Source organism: Colletotrichum aenigma, assembly GCF_013390185.1.
Source record: "Colletotrichum aenigma strain Cg56 chromosome Unknown KSG_Cg56_contig07, whole genome shotgun sequence".
Taxonomy (NCBI): Eukaryota; Fungi; Ascomycota; class Sordariomycetes; order Glomerellales; family Glomerellaceae; genus Colletotrichum; species Colletotrichum aenigma.
This window is the reverse complement of record NW_023500913.1, coordinates 1,951,442-1,978,774: the sequence shown is the minus strand read 5'-3', so window position 1 is coordinate 1,978,774 and position 27,333 is coordinate 1,951,442. Positions and strand designations below refer to the sequence as shown.

Below are 27,333 nucleotides of genomic sequence, written 5' to 3'. Positions count from 1 at the left end.
AGGTGCCCACTGACGCCAATCCCTGCCACTTCATTCCTAGCCCGCGTCACTTTGCACTACCCGGCCAAACAAGCATCCAATCCAACACAACACACTTTTCTCGTGCGATTTATGGTGTGGGATTTGGCAACACCCTCTCGTCGCCAGCTGTTTTTCTTTTCCCTCTGTTCCCGTTTTTTCTCCCCCTTCCTCGCTTTGCCTCAGTCCCTCACGTAGTACCAGATACCCGACTGTTGATATCCTCGTTGCCGCGCAATCGCAAACAACAAACCCCTGCTGACCAGCTCTCGAGAGCTCACAGGCGCGCAAACAGACCCTGGCAGGCTAATTTGCGCCGAGACATTGTAAGGAGCCACAGTTGCTCAGAGCTGTTCTCATGGGCTTCGCATATTCTTACAGCTGGTTACTCAGAATCGAAGCCGAAATCTACAAAATCCGGCCTGAAAATAGCAAATCGCCATCATGTCGTCTCACCACTCCCAAGGGGAGGCCCTCGATGATGTTGGCCACAACCCTCACGCGTCCGCCAACAGATGGCGCCACCAAGAGAGCTCTGCTTTTGCGCGCCATGCCGCCCAGGCCCACGCAGTGCCCCGCGACCCTCAGGACCGCGGAACCACAAACGATCTTGCCAGCTTCCTGAACCGCGACCGCGTCGAGCCCGAGAACCCCAACGCCGCACCAAACTTCAAGCCCATCATGATCGCTGCCGGCGAGGCCACCGGCGACGAGCAGCCTCGCGCGACCACCGCCCACTCCTATGAGCAGCCAGACGCTCCCGATGGCAAAGAGATCACTTGTGGTCCCCTGCTCAACTACCGCAGGATGGACGCGGATCGCTGGTATGGAAGCGTCTTGATCGTCGCTAAGGGCGGAGGAAAGACGCAGAGCTTCGCGCCGCACCTCATTCTGCGTCCCGCGGGCTCTGCCGACACTCAGCATGCTATTCCTGAGGCGAATGGCGTTAACGGAACGAATGGAACCGTCAATGGTGAAGGCTCCAACGGCGCAAACGGCGCAGGCGCGAACAGCACAGAAATTCAGGGCCAATGCCTCTACTCAGACCCGCGCAACACCTTCTGGGCGTTTGACTTGTCGCTTCCTCTTTCCCAGGCCGAGGCCAAGTGGGAGTACCTGATACCCGACATGCGCTTCTCCAGTATCCGCCCAGACCGCTACCATTTCTTTGTCCCCGCCGTCAACGAGTCGATGCGCATCATGTTCCACTCTTGCAACGGCTTCAGTGTTGGCACCGACGAGGATGCTTGGAGCGGTCCCGCCCTGTGGAACGATGTCAACAGACATCACAAGGAACGCCCGTTCCATGTCATGTGCGTCCAGTGTTTCGGATCACTTCCCTCTGTGTTGCTGACTTGTGTCTAGGCTTGGGGGTGGCGATCAGATCTACAATGACGGAATTCGAGTCGACGGTCCTTTGCACGAGTGGACCAATATCTCGAACCCCAAGAAGCGCAGGCATTTTCCCTTCCCGGAGAAGCTCCGCCAAGCTTGCGATGACTACTACTTGAAGAACTACATTCGATGGTGAGTGTGAGGCAGCTTCTGAACGCAGGTGCAGTTCTAACTGAGTCCAGGTACTCTACTGAGCCCTTCGCCACGGCCAACGGCCAGATTCCCCAGGTCAATATCTGGGACGACCACGACGTACGTTGAAATCCGCATGTAAGGAGAAGCTCTGCTGATCGGCAACAGATTATCGACGGATTCGGTTCCTATGTCGACGATTTCATGCGATGCGACGTCTTCAGGGGCATTGGCGGAACTGCTCACAAGTACTATATGCTATTCCAGCACCATTTGCCTCCCCCGGTATCGACTTATACATCAGGTGAGTAGCCATTGCATGAGAGAAACGTGACCGTTGGACTTACAGGAGCACAGATCGCACGACTACCACCGAAGGGCAGGGACTCGACCCCAACCAACTCATGGACACCTATGTGGCACCCGCAAAGTCTGACCCGAGCTACATTGTTGGAACACAGCCTGGCGTAAGCAATCTTGAGTTGATGTCGTTCTCTCAAGTACTGACGTGTTGCAGCCGTACGTGGCGGAGCATTCGCACAACATGTTTGCCCGACTGGGAGCGCGTATCGCCTTCCTGGGCATTGACGCTCGAACTGAGGTAAGGGCTGTCTAAGACACCGACAAGGAGGTTGTTTTGGCTGACCGATTGTAGCGTACGAGACATCAAATCAACTACCCCGAGACATATGACTTGATCTTCAGCCGCCTCAGACATGAGTTGAGGACTGCGGCTGAATCAGGACGCCCTTTGAAGCATTTGATATTGTTGTTGGGAATCCCGATTGCGTACCCGGTAGGAAACTGGCTTGACTTCTTTAGCGTGTAGGTGAACGAGCTGACCGGTGCTAGCGCCTCACGTGGCTGGAGAACGTCTTCAGAAGCCCTATCATGGGCCCAGTCAAGTTCTTGAACCGAAGATTCGGTTTGGGTATGTGCAATCAGAACTTCTGGCCGCTTTTCTTTGCTAACCAAGATAGCTGGCGGTGTTTTCAACCATTTCGATGGCAGCGTCGACTTGCTTGATGATCTCGATGACCACTACACGGCCAGAACGCACAAGAAGGAGCGTGGAGCTTTGGTCGAAAGACTGCAGGCTATTGCATCGGAATTCTCGGTTCGCATCACCATTCTCGGCGGCGACGTGCATCTCGCTGCACTTGGCCGCTTCTACTCCCACCCCCGTCTGAACATTGCCACCGAGAATGACCACCGATACATGGCCAACGTGGTATCATCTGCCATCACCAACAAGCCACCGCCAGCTGCGATCGCCAATCTGCTGGCCAGACGAAACAAGATTCACCACTTGAACCACGACACAGACGAGACGCTTCTCAAGTTCTTCGATAAGGACCCGGGCGACTCGAGCAAGACGTCAAGCTCCAACCATGTGACCATGCCCAGCCGTAACTTTGCCATTTTGACGGAGAACTCGCCCAACCGCGGGCTCGCAGCACCGTCGATCAATGGAGATGCAAGGTCGACGATCTCGGGCAAGGGCGGGCACGATTACCTGCATCTCGGTGAGATCGAGTCTGGCTCCAAGCACAAGGCGGCTACGGCGCAACATGGTACTGGCAACGACGGTAGTCTGGATATCTGCATCCGGGTCGAGGTCAACCAGCACGATCCCGAAGGCATTACGGAAGGCTACGGCCTGACTGTGCCCTTGCTCAAGTACAACTCCAAGCCGGAGCCTGTGATGCCATTCCCTGAACAAGAGCGACCAAACGGTGACGGGGAATAAGCACGCTGGGCGTGGTCGCTAGCATGATCGGACGCTCTATCCGAAGATGGATGGTCACATAATGATATACCCTTGAAGAGGAGCAGGCCAAGCTCGCAACGGCGGCAGACGGCCGAAAGATAAGAGATGCGGGTGCATCTTCACAGCCCAGACTTGGTCGGGCTTCGCTTCATTTGTGCATTTTCTTGTTTGGATTTTTCTGTTGCGCCAAAAATTAATATAATGTAAGGACTGAAAATAAGATACCTACTGAGGTTTTTTTTTTTTTTTCTAACAATCATATCATCCCTTGAACCTAATTTCTCGAAAACCCAGGCCTGTCCCGACGTCGGGTCGGAGGGTTGTTCCGACTTTTACAGTGTCGGGATCGGAAGCTCCCCAAAAGACCTTCCCTTATCGCCTAGTCAACCTCTTATCTTGGCCGGAGCTTCAGATTGCAGCACAATTGGAGTATCTGATTGGCGGGCAACTACCCCGCAAACCGTGATAAGCATCTAAACCCACTGTCATCGGCAGGGGATCGCAGCAAGACCCCACGTCATTGCATTCGGGATGACATTCCAGGTCCCTCTGAACTGAGCCAAGCCCCGCAGCCCCTCATGAGCTTTCTCGTTGCCCGCGCATTCTTAACCCGCATCAACCCGTGTGTTGCGCCCTGATGGTTGCCGGCATCTAGGAACGACGGTGCATGTCTCACGACTCACGACTTTTCATTACGTTGCGCCTCCGACGTGCCGAAGCTTAATAACCAACTGGTTTCCGCTTTCCCTCACCTCCAAGCTACCTCCCCCTCCTCCTTCCTGCTCTCTCCAAATCGCCGACAGACGGTCTTTGCCAGACTTATCAATTGATTTGTGCGCGTCCGAAGAGGCCCAGCTCTTGGCCACTTGATCTTTTTAGACGGCGTTATTTTGCATAGCTGTCCACCATGTCTTCCACCCGAGCTTCTGGGCTGTTGAACTCCCAGCTGCGGAGTGCTTCACGCATTGCATCTATTGGACGGAGAGCTTCCGCTGCATCCCTTATTGGACAGTCAACGCGCCTGGCCATCTCTGCGACGAGAACGACCACTAGAGCGGCGACGTTCGCTGCCTTCAAAGTTCCCAAAGTGAACAACGAGCCAAACGTGGGTTGCAGCTCCCAATAAAGAAGCTTAGAAGAAGCTGGGTAGTGAGGGGTAGTTGACTGACAATCACACAGCACCACTATGCCAAGGGCTCAGCTGAACGCGCAGGCTTGACTGCTGCCATTGATCAACTGAACACAAAATTGCCGTTGGAGGTTCCCGTTGTCGTCGCAGGAAAAGAGGTCGGTCTTGATTGCCCGTTTACGAATGAGTGACGATGTGCTGACTAGCCCCCAAGATCAAGACAGGCATTGTCGGAGAACAGTTCAACCCCGCCGACCACGCTACTACCGTCGCAAAGTATCATCAGGCAACACCGGAACATGTTTCCCAAGCCATCGCGTCTGCCCTCAACGCCAAGCCGGCGTGGGAATCCCTGCCGTTCGCCGACCGAGCTGCCATCTTTCTCAAGGCCGCCGACCTGATCTCGGGCAAATACCGCTACGATATCATGGCTACAACAATGGTGGGCCAAGGCAAGAACGCGTGGCAGGCCGAGATTGACGCTGCTGCAGAGCTGGCAGACTTCTTGCGCTTCAACGTCCAGTATGCCGAGGAGCTGTACGCTCAGCAGCCCTCACACAACTCTCCTGGTGTTTGGAACAGGGTTGAGTACAGGGCTCTTGAGGGCTTCGTGTACGCTGTGAGCCCATTCAACTTCACTGCAATTGCTGGTAACCTGCCTGGAGCCCCAGCTCTGCTCGGCAACGTCGTTGTCTGGAAGCCCAGCGACTCGGCTATTCTCTCAAATTGGCTGGTCTATAACATCTTGTTGGAGGCTGGCTTGCCGCGCGACGTCATTCAATTCGTGCCTGGTAATCCTGAGGAGGTCACTAAGGTCGCGCTGAAGCACAAGAAGTTCGCTGCTCTTCACTACACTGGTAGCACTGCCGTCTTCCGCAAGCTGTACGGTGAAATCGGGTCTGGTGTGGCTGAAGGCCGCTACCAATCTTACCCAAGAATCGTCGGCGAGACGGGCGGCAAAAACTTCCACCTTATCCACGCATCCGCCGATATCGACAACGCTGTTAAGCAGACGGTCCGTGGTGCTTTCGAGTTCCAGGGTCAGAAGTGCAGTGCGACGTCGCGGGCTTACGTACCCGAGTCGGCTTGGCCCAAGTTCAAGGAGGGTCTCGTGAACGAGGTCAACAAAATTACCATTGGCAACCCCGCTGAACACGGAAACTTCATGGGACCTGTCATCCACGAGGCGTCGTTCAACAAGCTGTCTGGCGTGATTGACGAAGCCAAGAACGACAAGGAGCTAACCCTTGTAGCGGGAGGCAAGTATGATAAGTCGAAGGGCTTCTTCATCCATCCCACCATTTACGAGACAACCAACAAGAACCACAAGCTTTTGAGCACGGAGCTCTTCGGCCCTGTACTCACAGTGCACGTGTATGACGACGTCACAAACAAGAATGCCTTTTCGGAGGCCTGCGATCTCGTTGACTCAACTGGGGAGTACGGCTTGACAGGATCCATCTTTGCCTCGGACCGATCGGTCATCAGGTTTGCCGAGGACAAGTTGCGCAACTCTGCGGGTAACTTCTACATCAACTGCAAGAGCACCGGCGCGGTCGTTGGTCAGCAGCCGTTCGGCGGTGGCAGAGCCAGTGGCACCAACGACAAGGCGGGCAGCTCGAACCTGCTCAGCCGTTTCGTCAGCTTGAGGAGTATTAAGGAGGAGTTTGCGGCGACGACGAAGGTCACTTACCCCAGCAACGAGGTGTAAGGGGGCTGGACGACGACGCTGTGGAATGCTGTAACTTGTATCGGTTTTGTTTGGCGACATGGGATTTTTTGGAAAACCCTCATCACCAAGGTGTGAGGGACTGAGGGACATTGCTACGATGTTAATGAGACACATTTTTGTTTGGGTCTAGTTAGGAATATGGATCTCTTTGGATGCATGGACGAGTTTGGTGTCCGGGCCGTTGAGACAACTCGCGAAGCGGCCATACCTGAGTGATTTTCTGCCAAGACTTGGCGATTCTCATAACCAAGTCGGTAACAGTGAACAGCGAAACGTCACGTGCGCCTGTTGGAGGTGGCGGCCGAGTGAGTGGAGGAGAATCGGCATCGACAAGCTTCGTGCCGTGCGTGAGCCACCACGGCACCCGCGAACCGGCCCCCTGCAAAGGCCCCGCCCATGGCTGCCCCCATTTCCAGGGTTCGGGCGCTAGGCTAAATCGGGAACAGACAGGTTGCCCACGTTCTGGCTTGGGAGGAGGCACGGGGAGGCACGCCGCAACAGAGCTTCGACTTGGGAGAGAAAATCGGGACTAAACTCTATTTTTGAGGAGACAGAGAGAGGAGACGCGCGCTGCTGCTGCACGGGAACTCAGAAAGAGGAAATCCGATCATGACAGCTCAGCTAGCCCGTTTCCATATGCCTCTGCGAAGTCACCGCGATCAATTCGCTCATAATCGATGCTTGCCAGGCGGCCTCTTGAGTACAAGCTCAACCGACCTCAAGTCCAAGCATCTGAGACGAACAACATCAACAGCCTCCTCGAGTCCACAGATCCAGCTGGGCCAGAAAAGAAATGCGTCGCACGCACGAGATAACGATACGTTGGGGAGATTTACAGCAGCAAACCGCCCACGTGCTCACTTTGCAAGCGGGCCCTGAGCTCGCAAAGGGAGGGGGTTCGTCATCCATGGCCATCTGCATGCGATTCAGCTCAATCGCCATCAAGGGTTAGAAACCACTCGTGTCCTGTCGCTCTGTCACCACACACGACCGGAAAAGAAGGCACGCAGATGCGCACACGACTGTTACCAGCCACAGATGGAACACGGTTCAGCAAGCAACGGTCGTCGACGATCGAAGCCGTCGTCCAACCGCATCTCGAGCACATGTCTCGTGCCTTTGGCTCTGGACCCCAGGTCGCTGCATCAGACTAGAGAGGCCAGCCCCGGACTGGGACCTTGAAAAGCCCACCCAACGAAGGCGTGCGCGCGGGCAAGGGGTCTGCCAATGATCCATGTGGCCTGTGTGGCCGTGTTGATTGACGTTTCTCTTGAGTAGGAAGCAAACCGTCTGCGGGCGCCCAGATACCATTCAGGAACCCCATGTGCTCGATTCCGACGCTCTGATTGGTCAATCTCCTCGACTCTCGAAGATGCCTCTCCTGCCCTTTTCTTCGCCCAGGAGCCTGCGTCCGAACCTCTGATTGGACTGTTTTATGTTGCCCGTCATCTTTGCGGTTCTCCAGGGCTGCTACCAGCCAGGCTGTGCTTGTGTTCCTCACTTTCTTTTCGTCCATTGTTTATGGGTTCCTTTCTCTGCACTTCTGGCTCGGAGTCGCGTGCCCTCTCTCCTTCTTCCTAGTTCGTTGCCCCCAAAACCACCAACCACTGCCGTCCTATCCCTATCCCCATCCCCATGGACCTTCATCAGGGTATCGTCCAGAAACATGGACCACCCCCCTCCCCATGTAAGAGATGGGGGGCGTGGCCTGCTACGCGCCTGCTAAGAGGTTGGCCGCTATCTGAGGCAAGCGTCTTAACAGATTTAGCCACAGTCCGGGGTTGTAGATAGAGCAGAAAGAGGTGAGGAACGACGTGCCAAGGATAGTGAGAATGAGAGTCAGTTACTTGCTAATGTGCGTGTGTGCGCAACTCGTGCTCAATCCCATCTCCCGTGCCGTATCTTTAACCATCCTCCCCCCCGCCTCTGCTACTTTCCTTCCACAAACCCTTCAACTATGCCCTCAACTCCTCATCGTCGCGTGCCTCTCTTTCCCCTTTACAATCACGGCCCCGTACTGTGACCGTACACAACGAATCGGACTTTGACTCTTGCTTGGCCAGAAACCCCGACGGGCGCTTCTCATCAACGCCAAGCCTCGCCAGCCGACAGCGACCTGAGTCCCTCACCATCCGGCATCGATTTCCGCGGGCACAGCCTCACAACCGACGTCAACCGATTTGTCGTCCAGCCTGGGCATCAAGTTTCCTCACTCGGCTCGCCGTACTCTACTAATACCTTTCGGGGAGTCTGGTCTATCTCTCAAGGCCGCTCGCGCCCCGTTCCCCCGTCGTCACATTCCACCATCTCACAATGCCACGTCCCACGCTGCCGCCCACGCCGGCATCCTCAACAGACATAAAGGGCCAAGATGGCTCCAAGGACCTGGCCTCGCTACAGCTGGCTTTCGAATTGCCCCCGGCAGCCTTGACGCAAGACGCCTCGAGAGTCTCGCCTACCGACACGAGGACATCCCCCCACTCCGGCTTCCAACCCATCTCTCCCTCCAAGGTCACTCCGTACCCCGTACAGCCCGCTGAAGCAGTCAAGTCCCGGCGGAGGTCTTCGGCCGCCCAGAAGGTTGCGAACGAGAACTTTGCCCTTCCCCCTCCGCCCACGAGGTCCCGCAAGATTATTCAGATGAAGCCCCGGCCGCAGGAGGAGCCGGAGGAGGCTCCCGCCAGCACCAAGTCATCAGGCCCGGCGAAAGCCGCTGCGTCCACGAAGGAGCAGTCTAAGAAGAAGCAGCCGTCGGCGACGAGCGCGGCAGGGCGGAAGATTGCGAGGAAGACGGCGCACAGCTTGATTGAACGTCGCCGCCGGTCTAAAATGAACGAGGAGTTTGCTGTGCTGAAGGGTATGATCCCGGCATGCACCGGAGAGATGCACAAGCTGGCTATTCTGCAAGTGAGTGCAGTCAACTCGACATAACATGGCAACAACATGATGCTGACCCAGGCTTAACACAGGCCTCTATCGAATACGTCAGATACCTCGAAGACTGCGTCGCCAAGCTAAAGGCCCAGCGGGACGTGTCCGAGGGGGTCTCCCCCACCGAGTCCGGCCTGCAGACCCCGTCGGGCCGCGATCCGTGGGGCTCCCTACCGCAGTTCGTCCCGAAGTACCAACAGGAACCCGACGACGTCGAAATGACCGGTTCCGAGGCCCCGTCACCCACCTTCCCCGCCCAGCACTCCCGGTCCCAGCAGCCGTCGGTATCGCCGTCCCCCGCGCTGCTCGCACAGGACCCGAGGCACCGTCACGATTCGTACTCGTCTGCGTCGACGGACCAACGCCACTACAGCTACAGCGCATCGTCGGCGACGACGTCACCGGCCTTTGGTCCACAGCAGTATCCCTACCCCCACGGCATCGCCTCGGGCTCGCTCTCGACGCTTACCAGCCCTGCGCTCGCGCCGCAGCGGGATCTCGACCAGGAGGCGACGGCCGCCCTGTTGATGCTGAACAACGACAGGAGAGGTACCGTGAGCGGTGACGGCACCAATAATTCACGCGGCGCTGGGCGTGGCATGTCAGTGAGGGACCTGTTGAGCACTTGAGAGAGTAAACGGGTCAAGAGGAATAAAACAATCATCGACACAAAAGTCTTTACGTTTTGGGTCATTGTGGGTGTCTCCGAGTCTGCGGACTAGGACATCCGTCGCCCCATTTCCCCAGGCCTTAGGACTGAATCTGAAGCGTTGCATGAGCTGGTGGAGGTTTGGATGGTGCCGGGTTTGGCATCGGTAGAAAAGCCGGGGCAAGTCTAGGCCTTTCGGAAGGACGGAAAGGTTCACCCTGCTCGTCAAAGCACGGCGGCAAGGCTCTCAGTGGGTTACGATATGGCTGCCTCCATCGAGACACACACCTCGTGGGTTCTCGTACTACATGATTAAATTTCCCAATAAGATACCTTGGCGGCAGGGGTGTTCGTTTGGGTTGGGTTGGGATGGGACGAAAGGTGGCGGTTCAGCATGCGAGGCGCATACATGTGGAGTTTTGGTGTGTTTTTCATCGTCGCGTGGAAAAGCTCGAGGCGAAAATCAAGAGAATTCGATAATATGAATGGTCAATCGATAACCCGTGTCCAGATATGCCTGTCTCTTGTGAGCCCAGCGGGATCTTCCCGCTAGACGCGTGCTCGACAAGTTAAACATACGAGGGGCCGTCGACGATTGTTTGACCCTCTTTACTTGGACGACGACGACGTTCGGTAACGAGGACCCTGATCTTCCACTGCCGGGGTGTTCTGAGAGGCTCTTTTGAAGGATGGCGAAATCCCCGGTCAAAAGCCTTGCACCCGGCGGCAGGAACCTGCATTGGCAAAGACGGGCCGTGGGAGGCCAGAACATTGTAGTCTGGCCCACCCTTGTTTGACACGCTGGGTGACGAGCGACGTCGAGGTTGCATTACCGTTTCAGCGTTGAACGGCATCGTACGAGGTTTCCATCCGTTTTACTCCACCATCGACCCATCACGTGACGCTGCAACGAAGGGGCTTCCAAGGGGTCCGTGTAAGTGGGATGAGTCTGGGAAACTTTTTGGGATGATTTGGATAGGTGCGCATTTCACGGAGTGCTGGAATTCGGAAACAGATTTCAGAAGTTGCCAGGGTGGTGGTGGTTGGCGGTTTTTGCGGGTGCGGCGAGTCGGGGGATCTGGGGAGGGTATATAGGAGAGTTGTCATCCCAACCCCTGGGAAGATGCCCTTGTTGTTCGAAAATTGCTTGCTCTTCAACTCTGTCCTGAAATTATATCCGAAAAAGACTTGCAGCATCAGAGTCCCTCTAGACATATAATCGAAACCAAAGGCAAGACCGCCAACAAGTCTTGCAACCCAATTCTGTCTTCAGACGATCGATGATTCCATACTATATCCCCTCCCACGCCCAGAAGAAGGACTCCGAAGAAGAAGAAATGGCTCCCTGCAACATCTCAATAGACACAAAGACGAGCACAAAGGTAGCAACGTCACCGAGAGGGTAGAACCCATCAACTCAAGAGAAAACCTTCCAACTAAACTTTCCTCAGGCCCATAATGTAGTAGACGACTCTGCGTCCAGCATCGGCGGCGCTTCAAGCGTCTCCTCGGATGGCAGCACGCGCCGTCGCCGCCGCCGCAACCGCAACAAGCAAGTTGCCCAGCCAAAGGGAACCCTCCCTGCTCCCACCGTAATTCCGCGCCTCTCCGAGTCCAAGCCCGCACGGCTACAAATCGGCCTAAACCTCGACGCCGAGCTCGAGCTGAAGGCGAGGTTGCAAGGTGACATTTGCCTCACGTTGCTGTAAGTTTTCTTTTTTGCCTTTCCCCTGTTTCTCCAAAACCCCCAGTGCTGAAGAAACTGACCAGACGGGGCTAAAAGCGAGGGCTGATCCTTTGACACGACGATGAAGGGTGCAGAGAAAACACTTTACGGAGCGCGACTCGACCGAGCTGAAGCCGAACTACCGCGGGATCGTCGACGTGGAGGAGATGTTCCACATAAGGGTGGGCAAGCTGAGGTTCAGGAAGACGTGGTTGGATCACGACGTCAGCCCGAGCTTGACGGCTGCCGTCATGTTTTCGATTGCGATGGGAGGGTTCATTGCGGGATTCGCGGCGTCGAGGTGGCTTGACACTTGGATGCTGGCGATACCGCCGCCGTATTTCTGGTAAGGCTTGGGGTGATGACGAAAAAGGTTCTTTGTGTATACTACGGGTTTTTGGGGTACATTTGGGGCATATATGATGTGACTGAGGGCATGGCGTTGGGAGGAATTGGGGTTTTCTTAGCCTAGTAACAAACCCGACTTTTCAGCTTTCAAGTTGACTGAGAAATTAACATTACGGTTGCTTTAATGCGCTGCGTTGGCGATGCTGATGGCTGAAGTCCTTGAGAGCAGTGGAGATCTGTAGGCCGTTCTCGATGCCAGTCTGCCTTTCGACTCAGCCGCTGCAGAAGAAGACTCGATGCCGGAGAGAATTTTCCAGGGCCTCCAAGGATGAGTGGGTCCTGGAGACTTGATGGATGCATGAGCAAGCTATGTTTCTTACGTTTCTTCTTGGGTAGATGTCGATAGCAACCTTGTAGTCGTTTTTGTTCTAGAAACCCTCCAGAATGCTATCATGATACATTTACTGGATGAATATACTTGAATTTACATCTACGTCGTATCAGAGGTGGCTGTATTTGCTATGTACTCAATAGCTGGCGCCCAGACGTCTTGCCTCAGGTGCCGGAGTGAACTGACCAGAGAGAGAGTTTCTTCTCTACCGAGTTAGCAGGACCCTACATGCATGACCAAAAACACTTTTGGTCGGTCCGTGGCAAACCACCGATCTGATATCTCCTACTTGGACCTCGTGCCAGCCTCCGACGAGCGGGATAGTTGGGACGGGTCTCATCTGGAAGCTCTCCGAGTCTGTGAGCTTCTTCTTTTTGTAGCAGAGTTGAACATCCGTCTAGCAGAAGTTGCGAATTCGCACCCCTCGGAAGAATTTCCGTCTCGCGTGATGAAACCTTAAGCGGAAGGGATGGCGTGCTTTGCCGGGTATCTGTGCGGCTGGGTTGAGTCGGGCTAGAGATTGAAAAAACACTGAATCAGTACCTAGAATCGAAATCGAAACTTATTTCCATCCGTTTATCTAGCCAGAAATTTGGTTTATTGGAAGCATATCAACCTTTATCGAGGGTGTGAATGCTTCCCACAGCTGTGCAACTGAGACGCACTCTCGCTACCTTCAAGGGTTGTGTAAGTGAAAGTGACAAGAAAGGTCGACCATTACTAGAACGCCCCCTCATTCCTGCCATCTTTCAACTCGTTTCCTCGAATGTAGCAGCCTTGCATTCACCGAAGCCACTCACAGCAGTACTCGCCGAGACGACCAGTTGGAAGGAGTCAGTACATGGTTGTTGCTAGCGCCACAGGTTCTTGTAGGCAGGTATCCACTGGAGCTTTAGCTGATTGCCAAATCGGGTAGGCTCAACATGCGGGGCCCACTTTGAAGGTACATCCACGCTTCCGGGCAACGATCTTTTTTCCATCCCACTTCATCAACTACGCTACCTTCTTGTGCATCGATTCGCCATCAGCAGTGCTTCAAACCCCAGAACATAAACTTTCGTATAAACATCAACAAATTACAATTGGAGTTCTTATTTCGGGCCCAAGATCGCCATGTCTCTTCGCTCTGGAATCGAACACGTCCTAGGAGCCATTCAGCGCATACTTCATAGACTTAGATGTGCCTTCGACAGTGTCGTGGACTGGATCCGGATAGCATACTCCCAGTAAGCAACAAGAAAAATCTACAACCAACCGCACCCGGCTGACATTCAGAGTTCTCCTTACTATCGCGGCAACATCATCTATGTCCACAGGCTCGAGAAAGACGGCCGTCAAGTCCCACGGGCAATGACGTTGATCGTCCAGCGAGTCTTCCAATCGCACACTTGGAACGTCATGGAAGTCTACATTTCCAATGGACCCCCGGACATCCCCAAAAGGGCTGTTCTGAAGATGTTTGATCGACGTTTCTCCACGAGGGATGGCCGCCATGCATTCATAGGCGAGGGCAAATGGTCGCCTGAGTTCGAACAGGAGTTCATCAGCTATATCCGAAGGCGTAAGGCTGATGAATTCGCTAAAGAATGGGTTTCGGGAGATTCCTACATGGACACGAAACCGAACAAACTTGAACTGGAAGTTATACGCCACCTGGAGCATGTGAGGGCTTTCCAAATCCAGGAGATGTGCCACCGCAACCCGCCATTCCTGGACTACGCTACTTTTCCTGAGCTCTTCGCGCCGGTGATCATCAATTTTGATGCTTACAAGCATCCATTTCGCCGAGCTTACGGTGTTCTAATGCGCTACCAAGAGGATTTCAGCGCCCAAACCACCAGCCCCCTGGATCGAGAGTATTATGAACAAATGGCAACAGTCAAGTCCCTGTTAGAATCCGAAGTGGAATAGAGACGGGGGCATAGACGAACAGTTGTTTGGGACATAACGGAAAGAAAATCTTCGTTGACTGCAAGCAGTGCTCCGGTCATTATTGTTTGCTTGATGCTGCGCTTGCCTCGGCGACGGCCATGAATGAGCCAACGCATTAGAGCTGTCCATAGGAATTAATAGTTATGATACCCGAGAGGACTTTTCAACCTCTCCATACCGACGATATACTAGTTTCGCTTTGCCATTGTGAAGACAAATTTGCCATCGTGTGTTTTTCTTTTCGGCCCACTGCCCTTCCTGTCCCACCCGCAAGCCATGACGTTCTATTGTACAGCTTCACGGGATTATTACAAGGGGCATGACGTTGGGAAAAGATCTCTCTCAGAATGTCTCAGACAGGAGATTCAAAAGAGAAGATTTGCGGATTTTTTGACTAAGACGACACTCCTCGTCTAAATCTTGGGTACACAGATCTGAGCATGTCGAACCAGCCCGTCTGCGAACCTTGACATTCTGCGGTTTGTGCAGTCCAACTGTGTCTCCCTCATGAAGCACGCTTCTGCTTGGATTATCGAGTTGTTGCTCGCCCTCATCGACATTAGTTGGGCCCAAAGGCGGTGGGGGGGTTCGACGATATTAGACTGCATTCCAAGCATCATGGCAGGGACTTCACAACGACCAGAGCTTTCTGGCCCAAGCCCAGCTGGGACGGTGAAGTGGCAGATGGGTTGACCTCTACATCCATCCGCAGAAAAAGGACCTATTCAGGAATCAAAAAGCGGTGCGATCTATCAGCTGCAGTCACCCAATCCCCGATGCATCGCCAGACGTAAAAAAAAAAAAAAAACAAATGATGAAAAGGTACGTCTGGGAGCCCCCGGAAAAGAGATCGGATAATTAAGCTGAACCCCACGTCTTGGAATGCCCCAGAAAACCAAGCCAATCACACATGCAAATTCCCCGCCAGCAAATGACCGGTCCTCCATACGAGCAGTGACAAGCAAGGCAGCAAGCGCCCGAGACCTCCGAACCCTTGTGTCCCGTAGCAATCCAAGAAACCCGTACCACCTCAGCAGTCTCTGACTTTAACCCTCCCGCACCCGCCTCACGCGACACTGACTGCGAGGGACGACAACAACACCAGCAACGAGACGACGAATCGATAAATGCCCGCGCCATGAAGTTCCCACGAGCGGGGAGACGATCACGGTCTCCTCTGTTCATAGCCGTCTTCGCCGCCCTCCTGGTCTTCGCGACAACCGTCGAGGCCTCATACGGCGACCGCATGCCAGAGTTCCGCGAATGCGTCCAAGTTGGTGCCACCACACCCGCGCGCGAGATGACCCCCAAAGCATGGTCTACGACTTCCATAGGCTGACACTCTCTTCCTCGTTTCCCCGCGATCCAGGTCTGCCACGATGAGAACTGCGCTCCAGGCAAAGATGCTACCCCGATCCGTACGTCGCCTACGTCCCCCTTTGCTGACCCCCTTGGAACACCAAACGCATGAAGCTAACCAACCTTTCCCGTCTTGCAGCCCTCCACCGTCGTCTCCTCCTCTGGACATGCTCCTCCGAATGCGACTACACCTGCCAGCACATCATAACCAAGAAGCGCGCTGCCGCCGGCGAGCGCGTCGTCCAGTTCCACGGAAAGTGGCCCTTCCACCGCTTCCTCGGATGCCAGGAGCCTTTCAGCACGATATTTAGCTTGGGAAACCTCTGGGCTCACTATGACGGCCTGCGCAAGTTCCGCGCTGCCGTCCCGGCCTCGTACCCGCTGATGCCCTGGTACACCTGGCTCGCGGCCGTCGGAGTGGCTTCGTGGACCTTCAGCGCCATTTTCCACACGCGCGACTTTGCCGCGACGGAGCAGCTTGACTATTTTGCCGCGGGCGCCAACGTGCTCTATGGGTTGTACTACACCGTGGTGCGCGTCATGCGTCTAGACCGGCCGACGCCGCGGAGACGGTCCGTTCTGAGGGCGTGGACTCTGCTGTGCGTCTTGCTGTATGCGGGGCACGTTGCGTACCTGAAGGGTGTGCGCTGGGATTATACCTACAACATGGCGGCAAACGTTGTCGTCGGAGTGATCCAGAACCTGATGTGGCTGTGGTTCAGTTACAACAAGTACAGGCAAACGCGCAGGGTGTGGGCTATCTGGCCGAGTATCGTCGTCGCCATTATCGTCACTGTCATGAGTCTCGAGTTGTTCGACTTTCCGCCTTTACTTGGCGCTCTTGACGCGCATAGTCTTTGGCATCTGGGCACCATCCCGCCAACGATACTGATGTATAGGTAAGTTTGGCCTCATCGACCTGATCCAGGGCACTGTGTTAACGACCTTGCAGGTTCTTGATTAAGGATGCGCAGGATGACATGGCCGGAAGCGAGAGACTCAAGTCTTAGGAAGTCATCAGGCTTGAAAGTCTCGACACCTTTGGACAGTGAATGCATCGCAAACTCTGGCCTAGCGTAGTAGGATTAGTATCACATGCCTAGCCACGGTTTACTTATCCCAATACAGCGTAATGAATGAATCAATCATGCCGTGCATCAGCATCGACATCGACTTGTCATGTGACCTAGGTGAGCATTGTAAAGGCGAGTTTAAACTCGGTTTAGCTTCGGTGGTCTATTTTTGCCAGTTATCCGACTCTGATTAGTCGGGGTAAGTAAGGAAGAATATATAACGAGTTCGACAGTGCCTCGTAGACAGTGGTAGTGATGTAGCATCGTGTTCCCAGCCCCCCTCAATATCATGACTCCTATACGCAAACAATCTTGCAATAATCATATCTCTTAGGCCATCAACGCCTCTTATACACCGACAATAACGGTCTCGGTCTGGAAGACCTGAATGGCGCCGTCGCCCCAGATGCCGATGACGGACATCAGGAAACCGACCGAGGCGATGGCTGTCTGCACAATCTGGGTCTTCCTGAAGCCATCAACCACGACGCGGATCTCCTCGCCGTTGAAGTTCTCCTCCTCCTCGGCAAAAGCGGCAGCGGCGGCAGCTTCGCCGTCGCTCGCGGCGTCGCTGTGGGTGTCGCCAAGGACCTCGTAGCTAGCCTCCATACGGGCCTCCTGGCGCGCGATGCGAGCGGCCTTGCGGGCGTCCTCACGCTCACGGCGGGCCTGGCGACGAGCGGCGATGGCCTCCGAGGAGGACTCGGGAGAGCTCAGGACATAGGGTGTGATTTGCTCGGCGGCACCGGAGGCGAGGCAGAGGACGGAAGCGTAGACGAGGTAGGGGTGACGGAAGGCGCGCGGGAGAGGAAGAAGGCGAAGAGAAACGAGGCGGTGGACACTCCGGTGAGAATGCGCAAACGGGTGTTCGCGCTGGGGTAGAGGTTCTGGAAGGCTCGGAGGGCGTCGGATGCGGAGGGGAGGGAGAGGATCGAGGGGACGGTCACAGTCGAGAGGGAGTAGGAGAGGCCCTGTTGAATAAAAAAGTCAGCTTTTCGATGCGATGCGATGTTTGGGTCGTAAATGGAAGACTATGAGCAAGGGCATGCATTGTCAAATTGTGCCGGGGTTCAGGATGCGAGTGCGGGGAGGTGGAGGGGATGGGAATAGTGGCGTCACTGGTGATCCGACGACAGGCCGGGTCGGTGCGTTCGAGCGGGGGAGAGAGAGAGAGAGCAGGGGCAGCGACGTACAGTCAGAAGACCGAGGGAAACAGTTCCCACGAACTTCAGGAGCGAGACTCCTTTAGAAGTCATGGTGGCGGGGGGTGAAGGCTCGGGGAAGAATAAGGGGAGGTTGGAGACAAGTGCGATGATGATGAGGATGCAAGAGTCGAAGTGTCGCCGCAGAAATCGAAATCTGACGGTTGCTGGATGGTAGTCGTCGGTTGGTCGCTGATGGAGGGGGTTCTGGTGCGACCCTTTGTTGAACCTGATCTGACCTTGGCTTGGGACCTGACCACTTGGGTGTCGAGGGGAAGCAAGGCACGGCACGAGTGAAAGGTCTCGGTTTGGGGATGGGGTTGGGTCGGAATGATTGATTGACTGACGCTCTCTGACGACGTTCCCGCCTTGCCGCTTGCCGCTTGCGCGGGAATAGGTACAGAAGAGAGGGGCTGTTTTGGTTGTTTTGCTTCGATTTGGTTGGCTGCTTTGGGTGGGTACCTTATGTGGGTCTGTCATATGGGGTAAGCTGAGCTTAAAATTATCCGTGCTTTCTGCTCGCACTTCAACTTGCACCGAGGTTGCGAATCGTGCACAAGTTGCGCTGCATAACATACATAAATTGTGTTATCAATCACCGGAATCCCGACTCATCGCCGAGGAAATGATCTCCAGGACTTGTTAGATGGAGAACAAAAATAGTCTATCTAAGAACATGCGATTGAGTCCTTTCTGGCTATCGTTCTCATGTTGAACCTCACAATTTGTCTTCCTCCGTGCCTCTCTTCGTCACTGCTCCCCTTCGTCGCCTGCCTGGAGAGGCTTTCTTCCATGAATCACGAAACTGGCACTGTCAGTTTTGCTGTCAAACATGAAGACGGAAGGTTCCAACTCACATGGGGAGGTATGCATGTATGCTTCTGTCCCTCAGTTCTTTCCGCACCTGTGTCAGGAAGACCAAGACTTCCTCTCTCGTCCATTCCAGAGCCCTGGTCAATGGAGCAAGGGTCCAAGCCTCGATACCCTCCATGAAGTTCTCCTCAGTCCATTCGCCGAGGAGCTTGTAATGATTGTCTTTAGCCCATGGATTAAGAGGCCATTTGAATTTCGTTAACTTTACGTCAACGAAGCCTGCTTCTTCAACGACTTTCACCAGACTAGGGCAGTCTACGAAAGGGCGGTTGAATTTGGCGCTTGCTTGCTCCAAGTAATCTACCCACTTTGAAATAGCATGCTCACGTGTGAGAGTTCCATCGTCGCACTCAGGTCGCATGTGACCTTCTTGAAGCTCAAGATACTCACCGGGCTCGAGGTTCCTGGTCTCTCTGTTTAGCCAAATCGACGCTACCTGGAGGTGGGACGCTTACGCAAAACATTGACCAAAAAACTTCTTCCAGTCCGAAATGCTCGATGTCATCCCGCGGACATGGATATAATCGAAAGGTTGACTGTACGTCCAGGGTTCTTCCACGTCGTCAATCTCGAATTTGACGTTGGGCGGAACACTTTCAAACGTAAGCTACAGCAGCGGCAGCAGCTGAATTCCTAATATGTTGTACTCACTGTGTTGTCTGAACTGGAGAGAGATCTGTCCCGAGAACCTGTGGCACGTGTGAGCGTTCGAGTATTTATGGCTTGCAGGATTCACCTACTTCTGCGTCGGGGTGCTCGTCAGCGAAGTCGATCGCCCAGAGTCCGGTGCCAGTTCCAACATCGAGCACACGCTTGACCCTGAAATCCTGGTCGTTAGGCGTGGCGAGGCCCAACTTCTCGTGCAAGGTGAGAAGCATCAGGTTGTGTTGCAGATCTAGAGAAGCTGTGAGACAAGCTCGGTTTTTGAACAGCAGGATTAGAGCATACCGAGCCTTTCGTTCTCTTTTTTCGTCATTGGGATAGCTGCATCCTACGCACGTAAGCCCACGTTTATGTCATACATCTAGCCTCACTTACTGCCCTCCCTGTATGAGTGATGGGTTCTCCCATTCTCGATGCGAAACCTGAGTACCGAACTAGCAATACTAGTGGTTGACGACGCAACACTCTGAGATGATATTTAGCAGCTTATTTGTATGTTTGAGCGAGACAAAGTAGACCTACGACAGCGAGGTCTGATGTGGTGTTATCCGTGTCCTATAATGCCTATGAGATGAATCTTGAAAGGTCCTGTTCGATGTGGTCCTACATTCTCGCCAGGGGTAATAACTGAACCGTTGTTGACCAGAGGATTTTGCCACATCATGGGCGTTTGGGTATCATGGAGTTCCTTGAGAAATGATGAATCTTGCCTGAGGTTTGATGGGCGTGGTACCATTTATCTGTCCAAGAGCTATGGGTGTTACCTCTCTCCTCGCCCAGAAGAAAATATGCACGTTGGTAGCATTGGCATAATGCGCTCTTGGGTTCTATTTACTCCTTTGGAAAATATCTATATCAGTTAAGGGTCTGGAAAGCTTTGATTTGATAGATTTAATAATGAGGTGGGTATTGTTGTTGGCGCATCTGGGCTGCCCAGCTAAGGCTTTATCCTGACTTAGGGGTTGGGATGTTGATTGTGATCAAAGTCCCTGCTTATTCTTCTAGGTGGTGTATTATTGTTCTATAGAGATGGACTACATCCTGTATTAATGTGGTTCTGTGTGTGCGTGAGGGGTTTGGAAACATGCGTCGTTTAACGCTGATAATAAGTTGAGTTGCTGGACGATGGTAGTGGAAGTACGGTCCAAACCTCACGGGAAAAGGATGTGTTCCAGCATAGGGAACTTTGGCGAATTCGAGGCAAGCGGAAGCTGTTTATACTAAAGCGAGTGATCCAGCAGAGTTTTTTTTTTAGGGTGCTGCTCACATAGGCCCTCAGTTCCTTTTGAAGGAGTGTGAGGCACTCTATTTCTTCGATTCGATGTTCGTTAGGGGATAAGGAGATAGCTCCGGGGATGATGGGCGCTAAATTAGCGTCCGTATGGGGTACCTAGGAGGGGGTACCTAGGTAAGGTGACCTAGGTAAGAAGTTGTGGTACGTTCCGGAGCTCAGCGATGAGCCTAGGCAAGCTCACCCAGCGCTGTTCCGCGCTGTATTGCATGCCCGCCAATCAGCCGTGGCACGCGGGCTGAGTGAGGTGCAGTTCCGCTATTTCGACCTGGGTTCCTTGGCCCGTCGGTTGGCAGAAAGCTGACATAAGCACACCCGTCGACTAATCACTATTGCTCTCACCGTGCGGCAGGCTCCGTTCGCCGACCTTACCGAGGTTCGTCGCGTCACTACCGTCCGCGATCTGAGCTGCACTCTGCCTGCCGTCCGACACCCAAAAGCAACCGCTGCTCCTGCCGGACCTTTTTTTTCGTTTCTTTTTTCTTGTGCCACATAGATCGGCATACCATCCGGTATTTGTGCAGCCATCGGATCCACAGAGGCCTGTAGTCGGAATCGTCGTCGTCGTATTCTCACGCTTATTCCGCCTTACCTCACCAATCCCGTGGGAAGCAGATCCACCGCGCCGTGTTTGTCTGGGAATAGACCGCATCGTCACCCTCACACGTTGTTCTCCACAAACACACTCTGCCATCATGCCTATTCCCGAGTCCGAGTACCTGAGTCCGGTATGGAAGGACGGAATATTCAGTACGTTTACCCGTGGTACCGTTGTTGCTCAAGAACACCGGTGAGACTCACGTGTGTCTCCAGATGACAGAGTTGCCTTTGTCACCGGCGGTGCTGGAACCATTTGCAGCGCCCAAACCCGCGCTCTTGTCCGCCTCGGAGCGAATGCGTGTATCATTGGCAGAAATGTCGAAAAGACAGAGTCCATGGCCAAGGATCTGGCCACTGCGAGACCAGGCGCCAAGGTCATCGGCATCGGTGGATGCGACGTCCGGAATGTATGCAACGCTGCACCAGCCGCCCCCGTAGAGACATCGGAAACTGACATATCGCCGTTCAGCCCCAGAACCTGCAGGACGCGGCCGACAGATGTGCCAAGGAGCTCGGCAGCATCGACTTTGTCATGTAAGTGCCGCTTTTCAATGGGCCCAATCCGGCTCCGAGACTGACGGCCCGGTAGTGCAGGCGCTGCCGGCAACTTCATTGCGCCCTTGTCCACCATGAGCCCCAACGCCTTCAAGGCTGTCATGGACATTGACGTGCTGGGAACTTTCAACACCCTCAAAGCCACTCTTCCGTACCTGGTTGAGTCGGCCAAGAGAAACCCCACGCCTAGCAAGGACGGCCTGACCGGTGGCCGCATCATCTTCGTCTCGGCGACTTTTCACTACACCGGCATGCCACTGCAAGCACACGTCTCGGCCGCCAAGGCTGCCGTTGATGCCCTCATGGGTTCCGTGTGTTTGGAGTACGGCCCGTATGGTGTCACGAGCAATGTCATCGCACCGGGCCCGATCAAGGACACGGAGGGCATGGAACGTCTCTCCAGCGCCAAGGCCGACCAATCGAGGGCCGATGCCGTCGTTCCCCAGGGCCGGTGGGGCTACATCCGCGATATCGCCGACTCCACCGTCTACCTGTTCAGTGATGCCGGCAGCTTCGTCAACGGCCAGGCGATTCCCGTTGACGGTGGGGCGTGGAGGCGGCAGAGTGCGCTGGGAGTCGGAACCGATGAAGACATGAAGTACCCGGAATTCCTGCTCAAGGGCGAGATCTCGAAGCACGTGAAGAGCGGGCGCAAGCCGACTTCCAAATTGTGAAATGGACGGTGGCTTGAGAGGCAGGGGGGGTTTCTGGTTGTGGGGTCTGCAAAACACTGCTCCAACAACTCCGCGGAATTGGACAGAGAGACTGGGGTTCGCAGATTGTAAGTTGATGTCGCGTGGGCGGTTGCTGATGCGCCCTACATGTTAGATATTGCGAATTATGGAAAATCAAACAGATTGAATGTTCCAGCCACGCTGTTTCAATCCGATAATGAAATCTTATCAATCTCCGGCTGTCGGCACGAGGCACTCCCGCCTTGCATTGTCTTAACCGCCCGACAGCCCAAAGCCGCGGAGCGGAGATGCAGCGGCGGCGCCCTCGTTTTGCATGCCTAGGGGAACTTTTCGTTTTGTCACCTCGTCAACTAAGGTAATTGATTAGCGGCTCTTGAATAGGCCGGCTGCGTGCGGCGCAACTCAAGCTTTGAGCCAAGCCGGCATCCACATCCCTCGACCTGCAGGCGATAGGTTGCAGATGGTGTGGGGACACTCTTCGCCATTTGACTAATTGGACGCACGAGTTGCCTGCTTCAGGCCCATCCCGACGTTCATCCCGACCCCGAACGCAGATTCCTCCCGCGGTTGTTTGGCTGCAATTGATAGGGCGCGGCCGGTGATAAGTTGCAATTACTACGAAAGTACTCACCGTGGCTGGTGCTTTTCTCTTACCCCTCCTTTATCGCGAACCATCGACTGGTCCGGAGCTAGGAAGCGGGTCAAGCCTTGGTGGAGAGACACACGCTGCTGCAGCAATGGAGATGGTATTCGGGAAGAAGAGGTGTGTGGTGGGCTGAGGGGTCCCTGAGGGATTCGCCGTCTCTCTTTTCCTGCATTCCGCCAGTCATGAGGTGCGGAAGCCGACGGTCGGCGATGGTTAAAGAGTCGGCGATGCCCGGCTCTGGCAGCTGGAGGGCGCTTTCCTGGACGTGCCAGGCTTTCTCTCCATCTCCAAGGTCGCTTGCTCACCTTGAGAATTCTTCGTCTTCCTCTCCTAGACGGGAATAACGAACCGGCTGGGACCGTGTTGTACTATTGTGTCGACCGCAAGTCTTTAGATTCCTAAACCTAATCAACTTCACAACGTAAGCCAGACATTCCTGATTCTCAATGGTAATGCGACAACGGACAGCGCATGGTTTACTGACACCAAAACACAGACACCCGAGATGGAACTCAAGCTCCTGTTGGCCCTTGGCCTGCCCATTGTCCCGGCCGCCGCCGAGACGGTCCTCGGAATCTACATCTTCCACCGTCACGGCGACCGCACCGCCAAAAAGTGGCCCCCGGTCCGCTTCACTGACCTCGGCGCCGACGAGGTCTACAGCTCCGGCCTCTACTATCGCTCCCGCTACGTCAGCTCCAACGCCTCACAGCAGATTCGCTCCCTGAGCACCGACGAGGTCCGCCCCGAGCAGCTCGCCGTCACCTCCCCCACCGACGTCGTCCTCCAGTCCTCCGCCTACGCCTGGCTGCAGGGCTTCTACCCTCCCGCCGGCACGGCCAACACCCTCGCCAACGGCACCAGCGTCGAGGCGCCCCTAGGCGGCTACCAGTACGTCCCCGTCAACGCCGTCAGCAACGCCGCCACCTCCCAGGATGCCGAGAACAGCGAGTGGCTCCAGGGCGGCAGTGGCTGCGGCAACGCCGTCGTCAGCTCCAACAACTACTTCTCCTCCCCCGAGTACAAGAACTACAGCGACGCCTCCGCCGACTTCTACCAGGGCCTGCTGCCCGTCATCAACGGCACCTTCTCCTCCAAGACGGCCACCTTCGAGAACGCCTACACCATCTTCGACCTCGTCAACGTCGCCACCATCCACAACGACACCATCTCCTCCGAGAGCCTGCTGACGAACAGCACCCTCGCCCAGCTCAAGACCTACGCCGACGTCCACGAGTGGAACCTGGCCTACAACGAGAGCGACCCCATCCGCGCCATCGCCGGCAAGGTCCTGGCCGGCCAGATCCTCGTCGCCCTCAACTCGACCCTCGCCAACGCCGCCAAGGCCTCTTCCACAAAGGCCAACATCCAGTTCGGCGCCTACGCCACCTTCTCCTCCTTCTTCGGCCTTGCGCAGCTGCAGAAGGCGTCCTCCAGCTTCACCGAGGTCGTCGACTACGCCTCCTCCATGGTCTTCGAGCTCGTCACCAACGCCTCCGCCTCCGCCCCGGCCGCCGACGACGTCTCGGTGCGCTTCCGCTTCGCCAACGGCCCCGCCGGCCAGAACAACCTGACCGCGTACCCCCTCTTCGGACAGTCCGAGACGCTCCTCCCCTGGAACACCTTCGTCACCGAGATGCAGAAGTTCGCCGTCAAGGACACCAAGGCCTGGTGCACCGCCTGCGGCAACTCCACGGGCACCTGCGCCTCTGCGCTTGGTCTGGACGGCGGCGCAAACTCCACCGGCTCCGGCTCCTCCAACAAGGACGCCAACCGCATCTCTACCCCCGTTGCCGGTGTCATCGGCGCTCTCGTCACCCTTGTCGTCGTGCTCGGCATCGAGGCCCTGGTTATGGCCATTGGCGGTTTGCGCTTGGCCAAGAAGTCCAAGGCCAACCCTGCAACCTCTGCCGCCGAGACCTCAGGAACCAAGGCTTAAAGAAGTCATTTGTGTGTGATGTATCAAGAAGAAGGGGGAAGTTCAATGATTCATGAAGACCATGTCTTGTAGTAAGGATGGAAGCTTGCTTTCGAGCCACATGACGTAGTAATTTAACGTTGATATCACGTCTAGATCAAGGACGAATTCACGAGTATCTCTGTGTTTGCTCTCCAGCTTATGGCAGTCGAATAGTATATCAATGGGCCGAATAGTTCAATTACGTCTAACAAAGTGCAGCAACAACACCTACTGAACTGAAATTGGGTCTGGGCCTTCCAAGAACAAACCGGCCAGGCTTGGTTGTGGCCCATGTATGGGCCATGATAAAAGTGTCACCCTTCTCTCCGAGGCCCCAATAAATTTCAACCCTGACTTATTCTCTGATACCTTTTCGATGCGGCTCGGTCGTAAAATCTCTTAGTTCAATCGCATCTTGTGGCTCGACGAGGGTTGAAGGCCCTGAACCCGTCGATTCTGTAATCTCTCTTCCTCTCCCGCATGCCGGTCGACAAGATCTCTGTTCACGTTCTCTCGCTCGTGGTTCGTTTGCATCGTCTGCATTCATCGTCGCCAGAGTGGGGTACCCATGACGTGACAAGCGGGCACGCCAACTCGACCACGAAGTCTCATTCAGGCCGTAGATAACCGCGTCGACCAAGCCTTGAACCACGATGCTTGCTTTATCGATAGTCTGCAGAGCGAATGGTGCTGCAGCTTCCGTTGTTGAGTTGTATATTCTAATCGCCGTTGGAAGTGACCAGATGACGGCGTATGCGAGAGGGTACAACAGCATCAAGCGGGCAATCTGTGCAGAGTTAGTCAGTCAGTCTTTGGCGTCTACGCAACCTTTGACCTCAAACCTTTCTCAGTCTTCGCAACGTGGCTGATGAACGGGCCTGACGCTCGCCACCAAAGCTGTCGTCTTGAAAGCTGGTATCAACGCTTCTGACAGGGGTCGTATGCCCGGACACCTCGTCCACCACCGAGCTCAGTTCATTATGTGCTCTGTAAAGAACGACGTAGAGATAGGCATATAGGACAAACATAGTGGCTATGATGACCCCTGTATGTGTTTCAGCTGAAGCCCATGTGAACAACCAACGGGCGCTTACATCGTGGGACGAAGTTGACCAGTAGACGAGTCCGATCGGATTCGAACCAGCACCCTAAAGGTGGATTAGAGTCTGCAAACTAGCCACACTTCGCAGGGGTGTGACTTACAAGCGCCTATGTCGCGGTATGCGTCTTTGACGAGGCCGATGAGCGCCCAAATAGTTGAGAAAAGCCAGGGGAGTGACCAGATAAGATATTCATGGTTTTGAATCCACGTCGATTGTCTCTTGTGGCCAGCAAGGATGAAATATGTGCAAACGGCAATAGTGAGAACCCAATAGTCGGTTTGTATAACGAAGAACTGCGTCATGAAGCCGTTGTAGCTACAGAAGGTGGCATTCTCGGGTGCACCGATAAGTCGACCGGATATATTCATCGCAGTGGAGCAGAGGAAGTTGACGGCCATGATGAGGTCGCTCATGGCGAGGCCAAGAATAAGACGGTGGCGGAATGAGCGCAGATTTGGAAATAGCTTCGCAGCTTGTCAGCTGAAGAGACTTAATTTCAGTTTGTAACTTACCCAGAAACTGAGCATGATCCATCCTGCGCCAAGAATCGACACAATTGAAACGACGAGAATGACGATGCTCTGTAGTCGGACTTCGTCCTGGGAAGGGGGTGCTGATAAGGCCCCATCCCACTCGTTCCTGGGAAGGACGATAGTTGCACGCATGGCAAGCGATGTGTGCCGAAATGTCCACTTCGCGTATCGTGTAGTACGATAGGTCTGTCTGGACACTTGGCTGGGGTCAGAGGAGATGGGAGAAGACGCGGTGCAGGCTATTGATCATCCAAGCCTAAGCATAGCACGGCGCAGTGACGATGGCATTGGGGTCGATTGCTGGAGAACGTCATGTCGCGTGATTGCCATCATTCGCAGCACGAAAACTTGAAACCAGAGGAAGCCATCAATATCAGGTACTTTGCGAGATAAGAAGTTCAGGGGATTCGGGATGTAGTCAGCAGCCGCAATGCATCAGTATCAGCGAAAGGAAACAACCAAAACCACGGCGGAAGGTGCTGCCGCAGCAGCAATCCTCACCATAGCAGGTGAGACTGGACTACATTGAACCGCAGACGATTCTGTTAGTTGCCGCATAGGGGCTAAATTACGCCTCGAGGGCTCTCGTAGTACGGACTACAATTGCAGTCAAGGGCTCTCAGACG

General features: G+C 54.7%; 11 protein-coding genes across 11 annotated transcripts; 8 read left to right on the top strand and 3 right to left on the bottom strand.

Moving 5' to 3' along the window:
• Nucleotides 1-462: 462 nt before the first annotated feature.
• Nucleotides 463-3,295, top strand: CGCA056_v010785 (Uncharacterized protein; the record flags this gene model as incomplete). The annotated part of the gene is made up of 9 exons (XM_037326032.1): nucleotides 463-1,331; nucleotides 1,384-1,545; nucleotides 1,596-1,665; nucleotides 1,714-1,849; nucleotides 1,903-2,012; nucleotides 2,063-2,146; nucleotides 2,201-2,341; nucleotides 2,398-2,476; nucleotides 2,526-3,295. The coding sequence occupies 9 exons, from the start codon at nucleotides 463-465 to the stop codon at nucleotides 3,293-3,295; spliced, it is 2,421 nt and encodes an 806-aa protein (XP_037174858.1).
• A 928-nt stretch (nucleotides 3,296-4,223) lies between these two features.
• Nucleotides 4,224-6,156, top strand: CGCA056_v010784 (Delta-1-pyrroline-5-carboxylate dehydrogenase; the record flags this gene model as incomplete). The annotated part of the gene is made up of 3 exons (XM_037326031.1): nucleotides 4,224-4,421; nucleotides 4,496-4,603; nucleotides 4,660-6,156. The coding sequence occupies 3 exons, from the start codon at nucleotides 4,224-4,226 to the stop codon at nucleotides 6,154-6,156; spliced, it is 1,803 nt and encodes a 600-aa protein (XP_037174859.1).
• A 2,334-nt stretch (nucleotides 6,157-8,490) lies between these two features.
• TRY6 (Transcriptional regulator of form adherence 6) lies at nucleotides 8,491-9,737 on the top strand (the record flags this gene model as incomplete). The annotated part of the gene is made up of 2 exons (XM_037326030.1): nucleotides 8,491-9,084; nucleotides 9,147-9,737. The coding sequence occupies 2 exons, from the start codon at nucleotides 8,491-8,493 to the stop codon at nucleotides 9,735-9,737; spliced, it is 1,185 nt and encodes a 394-aa protein (XP_037175066.1).
• Nucleotides 9,738-11,094: 1,357 nt separating this feature from the next.
• On the top strand, nucleotides 11,095-11,833 carry CGCA056_v010782 (uncharacterized protein; the record flags this gene model as incomplete). The annotated part of the gene is made up of 3 exons (XM_037326029.1): nucleotides 11,095-11,139; nucleotides 11,209-11,462; nucleotides 11,572-11,833. 3 exons carry the CDS (start codon nucleotides 11,095-11,097, stop codon nucleotides 11,831-11,833), a joined length of 561 nt encoding a protein of 186 aa, XP_037175067.1.
• Nucleotides 11,834-13,335: 1,502 nt separating this feature from the next.
• CGCA056_v010781 (uncharacterized protein) lies at nucleotides 13,336-14,133 on the top strand (the record flags this gene model as incomplete). The annotated part of the gene is made up of 2 exons (XM_037326028.1): nucleotides 13,336-13,448; nucleotides 13,500-14,133. The coding sequence occupies 2 exons, from the start codon at nucleotides 13,336-13,338 to the stop codon at nucleotides 14,131-14,133; spliced, it is 747 nt and encodes a 248-aa protein (XP_037174862.1).
• A 1,159-nt stretch (nucleotides 14,134-15,292) lies between these two features.
• On the top strand, nucleotides 15,293-16,523 carry CGCA056_v010780 (Protein PER1-like protein; the record flags this gene model as incomplete). The annotated part of the gene is made up of 4 exons (XM_037326027.1): nucleotides 15,293-15,427; nucleotides 15,524-15,572; nucleotides 15,653-16,412; nucleotides 16,466-16,523. 4 exons carry the CDS (start codon nucleotides 15,293-15,295, stop codon nucleotides 16,521-16,523), a joined length of 1,002 nt encoding a protein of 333 aa, XP_037174969.1.
• Nucleotides 16,524-16,934: 411 nt separating this feature from the next.
• ATG33 (Autophagy-related protein 33) lies at nucleotides 16,935-17,842 on the bottom strand (the record flags this gene model as incomplete). Its single annotated transcript, XM_037326026.1, has 3 exons — nucleotides 16,935-17,298; nucleotides 17,352-17,557; nucleotides 17,780-17,842. The coding sequence occupies 3 exons, from the start codon at nucleotides 17,840-17,842 to the stop codon at nucleotides 16,935-16,937; spliced, it is 633 nt and encodes a 210-aa protein (XP_037175200.1).
• Nucleotides 17,843-18,538: 696 nt separating this feature from the next.
• Nucleotides 18,539-19,637, bottom strand: tdiE-1 (putative methyltransferase tdiE; the record flags this gene model as incomplete). The annotated part of the gene is made up of 6 exons (XM_037326025.1): nucleotides 18,539-18,593; nucleotides 18,646-19,065; nucleotides 19,117-19,254; nucleotides 19,313-19,350; nucleotides 19,402-19,556; nucleotides 19,610-19,637. The coding sequence occupies 6 exons, from the start codon at nucleotides 19,635-19,637 to the stop codon at nucleotides 18,539-18,541; spliced, it is 834 nt and encodes a 277-aa protein (XP_037175199.1).
• Nucleotides 19,638-21,310: 1,673 nt separating this feature from the next.
• SPS19 (Peroxisomal 2,4-dienoyl-CoA reductase SPS19) lies at nucleotides 21,311-22,444 on the top strand (the record flags this gene model as incomplete). Its single annotated transcript, XM_037326024.1, has 4 exons — nucleotides 21,311-21,365; nucleotides 21,429-21,622; nucleotides 21,685-21,749; nucleotides 21,805-22,444. The coding sequence occupies 4 exons, from the start codon at nucleotides 21,311-21,313 to the stop codon at nucleotides 22,442-22,444; spliced, it is 954 nt and encodes a 317-aa protein (XP_037175204.1).
• Nucleotides 22,445-23,557: 1,113 nt separating this feature from the next.
• On the top strand, nucleotides 23,558-25,050 carry CGCA056_v010776 (uncharacterized protein; the record flags this gene model as incomplete). The annotated part of the gene is made up of 2 exons (XM_037326023.1): nucleotides 23,558-23,560; nucleotides 23,608-25,050. The coding sequence occupies 2 exons, from the start codon at nucleotides 23,558-23,560 to the stop codon at nucleotides 25,048-25,050; spliced, it is 1,446 nt and encodes a 481-aa protein (XP_037175203.1).
• A 376-nt stretch (nucleotides 25,051-25,426) lies between these two features.
• On the bottom strand, nucleotides 25,427-26,839 carry GCR1-0 (G-protein coupled receptor 1; the record flags this gene model as incomplete). Its single annotated transcript, XM_037326022.1, has 5 exons — nucleotides 25,427-25,858; nucleotides 25,914-26,116; nucleotides 26,166-26,219; nucleotides 26,275-26,638; nucleotides 26,687-26,839. 5 exons carry the CDS (start codon nucleotides 26,837-26,839, stop codon nucleotides 25,427-25,429), a joined length of 1,206 nt encoding a protein of 401 aa, XP_037175202.1.
• Between the last annotated feature and the right edge of the window lie 494 nt (nucleotides 26,840-27,333).